Source organism: Pristiophorus japonicus, chromosome 2 (genome assembly GCF_044704955.1).
Source record: "Pristiophorus japonicus isolate sPriJap1 chromosome 2, sPriJap1.hap1, whole genome shotgun sequence".
NCBI classification, from domain to species: domain Eukaryota; kingdom Metazoa; phylum Chordata; class Chondrichthyes; family Pristiophoridae; genus Pristiophorus; species Pristiophorus japonicus.
This window is the reverse complement of record NC_091978.1, coordinates 84822139-84836608: the sequence shown is the minus strand read 5'-3', so window position 1 is coordinate 84836608 and position 14470 is coordinate 84822139. Positions and strand designations below refer to the sequence as shown.

The 14470-nt window shown below is 42.1% G+C and overlaps 1 protein-coding gene across 1 annotated transcript in view; it reads left to right on the top strand.

The window, feature by feature from the left end:
• Positions 1–14470, top strand: part of nol6 (nucleolar protein 6 (RNA-associated)) — a 161903-nt gene that overhangs the window by 46416 nt on the left and 101017 nt on the right. The window contains exons 6-8 of the mRNA XM_070868064.1: positions 1271–1405; positions 11112–11275; positions 11795–11915. Coding sequence (XP_070724165.1) covers positions 1271–1405; positions 11112–11275; positions 11795–11915 — 420 coding nt within the window. The remainder of the gene's footprint in view (positions 1–1270; positions 1406–11111; positions 11276–11794; positions 11916–14470) is intronic.

Sequence of the window (14470 nt, the reverse complement as noted above, 5' to 3'; positions counted from 1 at the left end):
AGCTGGGGTTGTTCTCCTTAGAGCAGAGAAGGTTGAGAGGAGATTTGATCGAGATGCTCAAAATTATGAGGGGTCTAGACAAAGTAGATAGAGAGAAACTGTTCTCATTGGCGGAAGGGTCGAGAACCAGAGGACACAGATTTAAGGTTGGCACAGATTGGCAGAAGAACCAAAGGCGTCATGAGGGAAATTGTTTTACGCAGCAAATGGTTATGATCTGGAATGCACGGCCTGAGAGGTTGGTGGAGGCAGATTCAAACTTTGTTTTCAAAAGGCAATTCGATAAGTATCTGAAGGAAAAAAAATTGTCGGCCACGGGGAAAGGGTGAGGGAGTGGGACTTGCTGAAGTGCTCTTGCGGAGAGCCGGCACGGTCTCGATGGGCCGAATGGCCTCCTTCTGTGCTGTAACTATTCTGTGATTCTATTCTATGATTCTACAGATGTAACAGGGGCCCTACACTTGTTTAAAAATCTGTTACATCTCTAATTATTTACAGTTCTGAAATGTAAACTCTGTTCTACCTGACCTGCTGAGTATTTCCAGCATTTTCTATTTTTATTTCAGTGCAATCGGGCACTGTTTTAAAATGTAATTAAAAAAAAAATTTAATTTTTGCTTTTAAAAAAAAAATCAGTGATCTATTTAAGTAACTTGGTGCAGTTTGATTAATACAGGTGAAAGTGGGTTTATCACAAAATATAAACATTTTAATCAATGTGTCGAGACCGCCACCCGTGAGCAACCCGATTTTAAATAACTGAAACTGACTTGTGAAAATACTAATACAGAGCCATTTGATAATTATATTGGTATATAGTAGCCAGTTCCTTCGTAAATTAAAAAGCTCGCATTCAGAAACTTTAAAAACGTGTCTATTAGTGTACTTGCGCCAAATAAAAGCTTCATTTTTAGAGCCGCCGCAAAGGCCCGCAAACGAGCGCAATGAGGTGAAACTCCCAATGGTAATTAATTCGATCTGGAGGTGTGGTCAGGTTTGTGGGCGGGGCCGGCTTCTAGCGCAATGTTTTTTAAACTAGCGCAAAAAAATTGCGGAAATTCCAATTGCTCTGAGCATAACTTGCGCTTAAAATTCCACAATCTTCTTTGCGCTGATTTGGCCAATTTCCAACGCCAACCGAGTGGAAACTCCAGGCACGCCTCTCCACTTACTTTCTGCTTTTTAAATGATAAAAGGCAGGTGTTGTGTCACATTGACATGTGTTTTGATGAGAAATACATTTTTGACATTACTTGTGATCTGCTTCTAGGTAAAGATGAGAAACTGGTAACCGTAAGACTTCATCCTTGTGCTCCTGACTCTTTCTTCAAATTGAGTCGTTTTCATCCAAGCAAAAACAACATTCGTGCATCCTGGTATTTGGAGCAAGAGTCTGCCCAGGGAGGTTTGTGCTGTGACAAGTATCTATTTCCTTTTTCATGTAATGCTGATATTTGCTTTTTACCTCCCAGATGTTAATTTTGTTTATATTGAAAAGTTGATTTAAACATAAAAACATAGAAAATAGTTGCAGGAGTAGGCCATTCGGTCCTTCGAGCCTGCACCACCATTCAATAAGATCATGGCTGATCATTCCCTCAGTACCCCTTTCCTGCTTTCTCTCTACCCCTTGATCCCTTTAGCCGTAAGGGCCATATCTAACTCCCTCTTGAATATATCCAATGAACTGGTATCAACAACTCTCTGTGGCAGGGATTTGAGTAGGACGGTGCAGAATCTCAGCACGGTTGATGAGCAGGGGAGAACACTAGATACATTTAGAAGATGATCCAAATGGAATGAGTTTAGAAAGCTTATAGATTGTTCTAAGTTGAAAAGTGAGGTATTGAACTGCACAGTTTTGAGAACCTGGGAAAAACCTGGGAAAAAATGATTGAACACAATGAGGATGCAATGGGGAAGGGGGAAACCTATAGGGCTGTGTATTTGATGCTTATGAGGTACCTGACCATAAAATTATTAAATAAAATGGCAAGAGAAGAAGGGTTGTAAGCATGAGAGGGAGAGTGCCCATCATGGAACCATTGTTTTTCTGTTAACCTGCGTGTAAGGTATTTGAAGAGCCTCCCAGATGCAAGAGCAATTTTGAAACCTTGGGCAGATGTAGGTTTCATGAGAGTTGTGTTTGGTATCAACGGGGGAAATCCAGTTTCTTAAAGGCTGGTTTAGCAATGGAAGAGATGGTAAGGTCAAAAATGCCAATAGATGAATGAATGAGTTGAACCATTAAAGGTACGATGTGGTAGCAGTTTGAATCTCCAGCATGAATCTCTCCATTAAAAAGTCTGAAGTGTTAGATTATCTAAATATGGAAGTTACAAGTAATAATGTAAATGATAAATTGTGGGAGGGTTTCTGAGCAATCCAGGCTGCTCATTCCCATCTTGGAAGATGAGCTCAGTGATAGCACTCTCACTTCTGAGCCAGATGATTGCGGTTTCAAGCTGCACTTCAGGGCAGTACTGAGGTGGTGCTTCATGTGAGAGGTGCAATCTTTCAGAAGAGATATTAAATTGAGGCCCTGAATGTCTGTTTGGACAGATGTACCTTGCAGAACAAAATCAGTGAATTCTCCCTGTGTCCTGGCCAACATTAGTGGGAACATTTGGAAAAACTTCAGCCAACACTGCCAGTACAACTTACCTGGTCATCTATCTCGGTTGCTGATGGTGAGGCTTTCCTATATTTGCCAGCAAAGCAACACTGACGTGACTTCAAATGTGTTTTGAGTCATACTGAGATTGTCACAGACCCTTTCAGTGAGTTTAGGGTGCCTGAAAGGGAGGTCGGGAGAAAACATAGAAACATAGAAAATAGGTGCAGGAGCAGGCCATTCGGCCCTTCAAGCCTGCACCATCATTCAATATGATCATGGCTGATCATGCAACTGCAGTACCCCACTCCTGCCTTCTCTCCATACCCCCAGATCCCTTTAGCCGTAAGGGCCACATCTAACTTCCTTTTGAATATATCCAATGGACTGTACTCAACAACTTTCTGTGGTAGAGAATTCCATAGGTTCACAATTCTTTGGGTGAAAAAGTTTCTCCTCATCTCGGTCCTATATGGCTTACCCCTTATCCTTAGACTGTGACCCCTGGTTCTGGACTTCCCCAACATCGGGAACATTCTTCCTGCATCTAACCTGTCCAATCCCGTCAGAATTTTATATGTTTCTATGAGATCCCCTCTCATTCTTCTAAATTCCAGTGAATATAAACCTAGTCGATCCAGTCTTTCTTCATATGTCAATCCTGCCATCCCGGGAATAAGTCTGGTGAACCTTCGCTGCGCTCCCTCAATAGCAAGAATGTCTTTCCTCAGATTAGGAGACCAAAACTGCACACAATACTCAAAGTATGGTCTCATCAAGGCCCTGGGAGTAATGGGATGTGCAGCCAGGAATTCTGTGTAATGGAACTGAGGCAGATGGGATTGTGCTCAGTGGTTGAGGAAAGGGTTGGCTTCTGATTTGACTCTCATTTATGGGAGGGAAAGAGTTGGCTGTATTTTGTTGTCAGTGTTGTAATCTGTGGTTGGGGGGTGGGGGGCAGTCGCATTAATCGTTCTTGGGCAGGGACGCTCGCAGAAATCGTGCTTATTGTGTGGGAGTGGTGGACATATGGACATGTCAACCAGCATCCAAATTTTAAGAGGGGAAATGAAGTAATTCTGCCAGTATCCATGTTTCATGCTCAGCTATTGAGAGGTGGCAGTGGGGTGGGAATCACCACTCCTTGGTCCTTCAGAAATGCTTCTCATCAGGGGTGTTTTACTCCCACCTTGCCCCATGGGCCTACCAATTTTATGGTAAAATGAGGAGGGGTTTCTTTCATCCAGATTCTTCCAGTTTAATGTTAGGTGACGGTTGTCATTGGTCTATATCCACATTTCAAAGTTTGCAGGTATGTGGGTGGTTTCGTCTTCCTTCTGACGACACACCGATTTAGTGCTCAGTGTTCTGGAGTGGGAGGGGCTGCTCCTGACTCCACTGGCATGCAAAAAGTTTGCTCTTTTGTGGTTCAGTTTTCACTTTCCAATACTCTAGTGCACCCTTCTTCCTCTGTGTTCTGCCAGTTGTCTTCATGGTCTTTGGAGATAGAAATTTAGCACTGCGTTTACAGTTTCTTCCCTTCATCGTCCACCCCTGGCTCTATGAAGGATGTGTCGAGTCAATCCATGTTCTTCCTCTGGATGCAGTAAAGGAAAAAATATTAATGCAGTCAATGTTCATGCTCTGCCTGCGCTATTTTAGACAGGGCATCATCCTGACTACTTCTGAAGGGAATGTCATGCAAGTGGCAAGTATGTTTACAAAGCTCATAGCATTGTTGCCTTAATTTCCTTATCCTCATCTAATCCATCAGAGTACCTCAGATGTTTTCATTTTTCTGATAGACTGCATGGTTCAGTTGCTGGTTACTGCAGTTTGGGCTGTCACGTAATGTTAGCTGGAGCACAAATCTACTTGATTAATCACACACTGTGATACTTGCAGTGCTACTTACAGGCACAGTACCATTTGAATTTTGGTACCAATCGCTGTAATTAATAAATGATGTTATATTGGCTGTCAGAGGTGATTCAGCTCTGAAACTAGCTTTGCAAGGCTCCATGCCACACAATACAGCTGCTTACCTTGCAATTTGCTAATGGGCTATTTGTTCATGGTTAGTGCTGTTCTGTAGAATTTCTATCCCAACAAAAATGAATTAATGATCATTTGCAAAAAGTGAATGAAAGAAACCGAGTTATACTTGTCAAAATGTCAAGAAGTAAGGTAAATCTGACCCACTGAGTTTTTGTGTCTGGCTGATATGGTCTGACAGTTGCTCAGTCAGATGCTACACTGCCTCACTGAATTCCCTGTGCTGATCAAGAGCAGAGATAAAAGTGTGAAGACTGAAAAAAAATCTTTGGACTCTAATTGGTACATGTAAGAACAGAAAGTTGATGAGGTCATTCGGGCTATCGTTCTTATTACAAAATTACAGGTCCTTGTTGATTTTAAATTTTCATAATCTTCTCCACTCATGTCCCTCCCCAAGCAAATTTAAAAACTACAAATTGACAGCATTGTTCAGCCTAAAGTGCCTGTCCCTATATTGATCTGAGGCCATATCGCTCCGAGTATTGCTGCAACTATGGTAGTAAGCATTAAAAACAGAGTGCAGCTTTATGCAGCAAGTTAATTAGCAAGTGAAAGGAAAAGATAGGCAAGTGCTTTCAAGAGCATCCTTCATCAGAAAAATTCCATTTTTCAGATTTCCAGCATTTATGATTCATTATTTGATTTGCTGCTACGTCTCTTAGCTATTGTTGAAATACTTGTCAGATTGCTGCGGGTGAGTTTTATAACTGCTGATGGGGCGTCTGGGTTTGAATTCAGGATGGTAAATCTGGTACGAGAAGCCATCGTATTACACATGGTGGTTGTGAAAAGCGCTATACAAATGCAACTCTGTCTTCTATTTGAACAAGCCACTTGTTGCATCAAAGTAGCTTTTCTTAAATGTAATTTGGAAATGTACTTGCCTTCCGTTTCCACACATTTCTATTTGAAGTCTTGTGCACAGAGACATAAAATTATTTGTCTTCTAGAAACATAGAAACATAGAAAATAGGTGCAGGAGTAGGCCATTCGGCCCTTCTAGCCTGCACCGCCATTCAATGAGTTCATGGCTGAACATGCAACTTCAGTACCCCATTCCTGCTTTCTCACTATACCCCTTGATTCCCCTAGTAGTAAGGACTTCATCTAACTCCTTTTTGAATATATTTAGTGAATTGGCCTCACCAACTTTCTGTGGTAGAGAATTCCACAGGTTCACCACTCTCTGGGTGAAGAAATTCCTCCTCATCTCGGTCCTAAATGGCTTCCCCCTTATCCTTAGACTGTGACCCCTGGTTCTGGACTTCCCCAACATTGGGAACATTCTTCCTGCATCTAACCTGTCTAACCCCGTCAGAATTTTAAACGTTTCTATGAGGTCCCCTCTCATTCTTCTGAACTCCAGTGAATACAAGCCCAGTTGATCCAGTCTTTCTTGATAGGTCAGTCCCGCCATCCTGGGAATCAGTCTGGTGAACCTTCGCTGCACTCCCTCAATAGCAAGAATGTCCTTCCTCAGGTTAGGAGACCAAAACTGTACACAATACTCCAGGTGTGGCCTCACCAAGGCCCTGTACAATTGTAGCAACACCTCCCTGCCCTTGTACTCAAATCCCCTCGCTAAGAAGGCCAACATGCCATTTGCTTTCTTAACCGCCTGCTGTACCTGCATGCCAACCTTCAATGACTGATGTACCATGACACCCAGGTCTCTTTGCACCTCCCCTTTTCGTAATCTGTCACCATTCAGATAATAGTCTGTCTCTCTGTTTTTACCACCAAAGTGGATAACCTCACATTTATCCACATTATACTTCATCTGCCATGCATTTGCCCACTCACCTAACCTATCCAAGTCGCTCTGCAGCCTCATAGAATCCTCCTTGCAGCTCACACTGCCACCCAACTTAGTGTCATCCGCAAATTTGGAGATACTACATTTAATCCCCTCGTCTAAATCATTAATGTACAGTGTAAACAGCTGGGGCCCCAGCACAGAACCTTGCGGTACCCCACTAGTAACTGCCTGCCATTCTGAAAAGTACCCATTTACTCCTACTCTTTGCTTCCTGTCTGACAACCAGTTCTCAATCCATGTCAGCACACTACCCCCAATCCCATGTGCTTTAACTTTGCACATTAATCTCTTGTGTGGGACCTTGTCGAAAGCCTTCTGAAAGTCCAAATATACCACATCAACTGGTTCTCCCTTGTCCACTCTACTGGAAACATCCTCAAAAAATTCCAGAAGATTTGTCAAGCATGATTTCCCTTTCACAAATCCATGCTGACTTGGACCTATCATATTACCTCTTTCCAAATGCACTGCTATGACATCCTTAATAATTGATTCCATCATTTTACCCACTACCGATGTCAGGCTGACCGGTCTGTAATTCCCTGTTTTCTCTCTCCCTCCTTTTTTAAAAAGTGGAGTTACATTGGCTACCCTCCACTCCATAGGAACTGATCCAGAGTCAATGGAATGTTGGAAAATGACTGTCAATGCATCCACTATTTCCAAGGCCACCTCCTTAAGTACTCTGGGATGCAGTCCATCAGGCCCTGGGGATTTATCGGCCTTCAATCCCATCAATTTCCCCAACACAATTTCCCGACTAATAAGGATTTCCCTCAGTTCCTCCTCCTTACTAGACCCTCCGACCCCTTTTATATCCGGAAGGTTGTTTGTGTCCTCCTCAGTGAATACCGAACCAAAGTACTTGTTCAATTGGTCCGCCATTTCTTTGTTCCCCGTTATGACTTCCCCTGATTCTGACTGCAGGGGACCTACGTTTGTCTTTACTAACCTTTTTCTCTTTACATATCTATAGAAACTTTTGCAATCCGTCTTAATGTTCCCTGCAAGTTTCTTCTCGTACTCCATTTTCCCTGCCCTAATCAAACCCTTTGTCCTCCTCTGCTGAGTTCTAAATTTCTCCCAGTCCCCGGGTTCGCTGCTATTTCTGGCCAATTTGTATGCCACTTCCTTGGCTTTAATGCTATCCCTGATTTCCCTTGATAGCCACGGTTGAGCCACCTTCCCTTTTTTATTTTTACGACAGACAGGAATGTACAATTGTTGTAGTTCATCCATGCGGTCTCTAAATGTCTGCCATTGCCCATCCACAGTCAACCCCTTCAGTTTCATTCGCCAGTCTATCCTAGCCAATTCACGCCTCATACCTTCAAAGTTACCCTTCTTTAAGTTCTGGACCATGGTCTCTGAATTAACTGTTTCATTCTCCATCCTAATGCAGAATTCCACCATATTATGGTCACTCTTCCCCAAGGGGCCTCGCACAACGAGATTGCTAATTAATCCTCTCTCATTACACAACACCCAGTCTAAGATGGCCTCCCCCCTAGTTGGTTCCTCGACATATTGGTCTAAAAAACCATCCCTTATGCACTCCAGGAAATCCTCCTCTACCGTATTGCTTCCAGTTTGGTTAACCCAATCTATGTGCATATTAAAGTCACCCATTATAACTGCTGCACCTTTATTGCACGCACCCCTAATTTCATGTTTGATGCCCTCCCCAACATCACTACTACTGTTTGGAGGTCTGTACACAACTCCCACTAACGTTTTTTGTCCTTTGATATTCTGCAGCTCTACCCATATAGATTCCACATCATCCAAGCTAATGTCCTTCCGAACTATTGCCTTAATTTGCTCCTTAACCAGCAATGCTACCCCACCTCCTTTTCCTTTTATTCTATCTTTCCTGAATGTTGAATACCCCTGGATGTTGAGTTCCTAGCCCTGATCATCCTGGAGCCACGTCTCCGTAATCCCAATCACATCATATTTGTTAACATCTATTTGCACAGTTAATTCATCCACCTTATTGCGGATACTCCTTGCATTAAGACACAAAGCCTTCAGGCTTGTTCTTTTAACACCCTTTGTCCTTTTAGAATTTTGCTGTACAGTGGCCCTTTTTGTTCTTTGCCTTGGGTTTCTTTGCCCTCCACTTTTCCTCATCTCCTTTCTGTCTTTTGCTTTTGCCTCCTTTTTGTTTCCCTCTGTCTCCCTGCATTGGTTCCCATCCCCCTGCCATATCAGTTTAAATCCTCCCCAACAGCACTAGCAAACACTCCCCCTAGGACATTGGTTCCGGTCCTGCCCAGGTGCAGACCGTCCGGTTTGTACTGGTCCCACCTCCCCCAGAACCGGTTCCAATGCTCCAGGAATTTGAATCCCTCCCTGTTGCACCACTGCTCAAGCCACGTATTCATCTGTGCTATCCTGCGATTCCTACTCTGACTATCACGTGGCACTGGTAGCAATCCCGAGATTACTACTTTTGAGGTCCTACTTTTTAATTTAGCTCCTAGCTCCTTAAATTCGTTTCGTAGGACCTCATCCCTTTTTTTACCTATGTCGTTGGTACCAATGTGCACCACGACAACTGGCTGTTCTCCCTCCCTTTTTAGAATGTCCTGCACCCGCTCCGAGACATCCTTGACCCTTGTACCAGGGAGGCAACATACCATCCTGGAGTCTCGGTTGCGGCCGCAGAAACGCCTATCTATTCCCCTCACCATTGAATCCCCAATCACTATTGCTCTCCCACTCTTTTTCCTGCCCTCCTGTGCAGCAGAGCCAGCCATGGTGCCATGAACTTGGCTGCTGCTGCCCTCCCCTGATGAGTCATCCCCCTCAACAGTACCCAAAGCAGTGTATCTGTTTTGCAGGGGGATGACCACAGGGGACTCCTGCACTACCTTCCTTGCACTGCTCTTCCTGTTGGTCTTCCATTCCCTATCTGGCTGTGGACCCTTTCCCTGCGGTACGACCAACTCGCTACGTGATACTCACGTCATTCTCAGCATCGTGGATGCTCCAGAGTGAATCCACCCTCAGCTCCAACTCTGTGTCATGAAAGGTAGAAAGAAGAAGCCACGTTGCTTGGTTATGTTGTTTTTTTTTCTGATCCTTTCTACAATAGTTTTCTTAGTTGGGGACCAGTTGGGTCACATCCACTGGTCTAGGAAGGGGATAAATCAGCTAGTTCCTGATTGCTATCTCTGCTGGAAAGTCTGTGCGAATACATTGGGTGAAGACAGGATCAGATGATGCCCTCTAAGGTTAAAAAGCCTGCTGATATTTGCTGTTAGGACTTGCATAGGAAGACTGACCAGTGTGCTTAAGTAAATAAAAGATGCTATGCACCCTCAGAACTGTACCACACCATGAGTTTTTGGAGATGAAGAAAATTGTAGGGAGAAAAGTATGAAAAAAGTTTGTCAGGGAACACTTGACTGATTTAGTAAGCAAAGATTTCAGTCAATTACTTGCTGCTATATATTTTTTCTATAACTTGTATTTTAGTGTATTGTTCCTCATTTCCCGCTCCACCCATTTTGAAAGAAGGTAAAAGGCCAGTGCATTACCCTAATTAAATAGCCTGAGTACAGCACCACCCTAGTGTAACAAATTAAAATACTGCTGACAAAGAGTGTCTGCTTTTAAATTCATTTGTTTCATTTTGATATATTTTCTTATATTAAAATATTTTTTTCTTGTAAGTTCATGAAAGATTACAGAAAAGTTGTCTTCCCCCTCCCAAATATTTAAAATGTAAGGAATTTAAGACAGTCAACTTTCATAGAATCATAGAATGTTGCAGCACAGAAACAGGCCATTCAGCCCATCAAGTCTGTTGACATTTATCTCCACATGAATCACCAGCCTAATCTCACTCCTCTTCTTGCTCCTCATACTCTTTAATAATCCTCTTTTTCATGCCTTTTAAAAGAATTTATGAATTCCTGTTCAATAAGAACATAAGAAACAGGAGCAGGAGTAGGCCATACGGCCCCTTGAGCCTGCTGTGCTGTTCAATACGATCATGGCTGATCTGATCTTGGCCTCAACTCCACTTTCCTGGCTGTTCTCCATAACCCTTGACTCCCCTATCTCAGCCTTGAATATATTCAATGATTCTGCCTCCACAGTTCTCTGGGGTAGAAAAATCCAAAGATTTACAACCCTCTGAGAGAAGGCTCAAGACAATTTGTGGAGAGAATTCAATATTCTAATCGTCCTCCGAGTAAAATTTAGATTGGTGTTATAACATTCTATTTTTTTGTCATCTCCTCCTCTCCCCACCCTCCAATTTTTAATCTGGAGGTGTCAAGGAATGCTGAGGGTTGAATTCCACCGGTGCCACCTGCTGTCTGGTACCTCACCCAAGTGACCATTCTTCACATGTGAGCCTTATCAACAAGCTATTCAACAATGGCAGGTGTCGCAGCACAACCTGATTGTTCCTCACCTAACATTCAGGGGAGCAAAAGTCACAAGATACCACTCAGGACTGGGAATGTTGGCTGATTTGCCCCCTCTCCTTTTCTAGCCTGGACTGAATTGTTCAGTTCCGTGGTAGGCACTGCATTTACAAACTGAGTCAAAGGATGAGCTTGCTGTTTGATGAAGTAAGTTTATGGAGATTATTTATATTTTCAGGAAATGATGAACCTCCTACACCTCACTATAATAACACCATACTCATTGATCTGGTGATGGGACAACATCTTCATTTCCTCTTCAATGCTGCCACCGATTTCCCAGGCATGAAAGATGGAATTGGAATTCTTAAAGTGTGGCTGCACCAGAGGGAATTGAACAAGGTATGATGCAGTATTTCAATGACCTTTGCTTAAACTTCCACTGTCCATGCTGAATTTTAGTACTGTTAAAATAGGTTTGAAATTGTAATGTAAAATAATGCAAAATAATAGTTGATTAATATAATAGTGAAATAATAGAAGCTTTGGCTTCTTCAAGACCCGTCACCTGTAATCGATAGCTTATCAATGAAGAACAGATGTGTAATAAAATCACATCTAAATGCTCTGAAATTTCAATATAACATTGCTGCTAATAGCACCATTGATTTTGAACCTTTCACGATGAAGAGACTGGGAAATATGCTGGTCCAACATAAGTTGCATTTTGTTAAGACTGCAGTTTAATTTTGCAGCCTTTCTGAGGAGTTAAATGTTCTAGCAAAGAAACTACTAACCTCACTGGACATTTTGTTTTATCACCACTGGATGATAGATCTATATCTAAACCTGTTTTAAAAAAAATTTATATATTAAATATTTAGCTGAAAACTGTAAAAGCATTTTTTCCTGTTCCTTTAGGGCTATGGCTGTTTCAATGGGTTTCTTGCTTCAATGTTGGTGGCGTATTTGCTTTCTAAGCGCAAACTGAACAAAATGATGAGTGGGTACCAGGTGCTGCGTAATGTCCTTCAGTTCTTGGGTAAGTTAAACTCCCAATTTCTCAGGTAAATTCTCCATATTGCAAATATGACCGTAAAAGCAGTTGATTTTTTGGACTTCAATTAACATAGGACAAATTCTAAATATCTCGACTCTAATTCATTCTTTCCCACTGTGAAACACATTGCCTTGTTCAGTTTTAGCTTTTTTCAGTGTTGATGATGCCCTGCGATATGTGCCTTGGATTTTTACCTAGCTTTTTCAGGTGTGCTGTAATGATTGGTGAGCACATTTCAATAATCCAGAACCCAGGGAAGTAACCATCACAGTTAACACTCTGTTGATCCCATCTAGTTGGTAAGAATCTATGAGAGCAAGCAGGTGGTGCTGGAAATGGGTCTTGGTGGTTAGGAACATTGGAACAGGAGTAGGCCATTCAGCACCATGATTAGATCACTGCTGACCTTTATCAAACTCCATTTACCCGCCGTTGTTCTATATCCTTTGATACCCTTGCATAACAAAAATCTAGCGATCTCCATCTTGAAAATGTAAATTTACCCAGCATCCACAGTCTTTTGGGGGAGCGAATTCCACATTTCCACGACCCTTGGTGTGAAAATGTCCTTCCTGATTTCACTCCTAAATGGTCTGGCTCTAATTTTAAGACTATGCCCTCTTATAGTGGATTCCACCACCAGAGGAAATAGTTTCTCTGAGGAATTTGATAGAGTAGATACAATCATTTTCAACACCTCACTTAAATCACCCCTCAACCATCAAAACTCAAAGGAATACAAGCCAAGTTATGCAATCTAATTAACTCTTTAAGCCCTTGGTATCTGCCATGGTCAGTATATCTTTCCTGTAGTTTGGTGTCCATTGATGGGCATATTTTGTTCTCCAATCTTGGAAGAACTTTCTGGTACTTTGAGTAAGAAGTCATTTTGACGTTGTGCTAAATATCACTTCAAATGCAGCAACAAAAAAAATGCACCTTTCCAATGTAACTTTGAAAAACCTTTTTGCTTTAAAGCAGTATATCTACAATAACAGCCGGTGGTACTTCTGATGCTAAATCTAACTAGTGAACATAAAGAATGAGGTTTTCTACTGTACTGTGTAAGCTACCTTGATCCCTAAGATTTTGATAATTTGAGAGTACTCAGTTGTAAAATATACCCCAAAGTGTTTGAAACAAAATCCCCTACAGATACGCAGTCAGGTTGTGAGGTGTCAGATAGAGTCTTTCACAAAGAGGCAATAGGCTGAGAAGCTCGATTTGTTTCCTGGAGTTTAGGAAAGAGAAGTTGGCGAAGGGAATGGAGAAATACCAGACTCTTGCAAGTATAAGATGGGATTAGTTAATAGAGAATATAAAGGATGGCTGATGGATTTCAAGCCTTGGCTAACTCGTCACTTTAAGACTTTATAAGAAAGAGCATCAAGGTTGTTGGTATAATTATTAAAGTAAGAAAAATTAAAAAATGAAATGCAGAAGAAAACTCAGGACCTTAAAGAAAGATGATGACAAATTAATGCAAGGAAGATAAATATATTAATGGTGCAAAGCCCTGCAAAAATGTGCCAAACAATGAGTCATTTAGCTTTTGTGCAGTTCTCTTGCTTTTTGAATGTTTAACAGTGAATGAGAGATCGGCTTTTGGGGTCTGTCACATTGCAGCTCCTTTTGATTTTTTTCCCCTTTCCCTCCTGTTTTATTTGGGTAGAAATTCTAATTGGCAATTTATATGTGAATGCTTTATGAACTTCTACTATATTTCTATGAGTGCTACATTCACAAGCTTTTTAAAAATAAGGTTAAAAATAGCACACAGGAATGTTGTATAAGTACATTAAGCTTTCGTATGTAAACCTTGGATCAGAATGTCTTCCTATTGGCTCCTGTTGAGGTATTGAAGGACCGCGCACAAGTTGCTATGATGTTGCCAAAGGGCAGCATTTAGAGGAAGGGGAAAAGGATGGATCCAAGTGGGCGGACTCCAGAGGTAATGGTGGAAGGGGGGATAGTAGTCATTCCAGGAGATGCTCTGGCTGCAAATGGATCGGTGAGAGTGGAACTAAGCCAAAACAGTCCCATTGAGCTGGACAGCGGAGGAGGATGATGTAGTCGACCTTGTCGAGGGATGCAGAGGGATCAAGGATGGATAATGCACCATGGCCACAGTCACAGAGAATGTCCTTTGTGACTTTTTGGTTAGGGCCGATTCGGTGGTGTGATTGAGGGGTAACCTGATTGGAAAGATTTAAGCATAGTCACAGGGAAGACGGACACAGAATTTGGAGGGGACAACACTTTTAAAGACTTTGGAGAGCAAAGAGAGGTTGGAGATGGGGCAGCATCAATCTGCGAAAAAACTCATTACAACTTACACAGTTATGAGCTGTATGCTATAATATGTTTTCTTTTAATTCCTTCTCTCAGGAATTTGCACTGTGGTACTGTTCCATAGATGCAACAACCGTTTGCTACCTCACCTAAGTGGGTAATGCATTGGTACTGATTAGAGTCTTGAACTGTGGGACCACTGTAGGCTACCCCAATCCTGTTCTTGCCGGGCTTCTGCATGCATG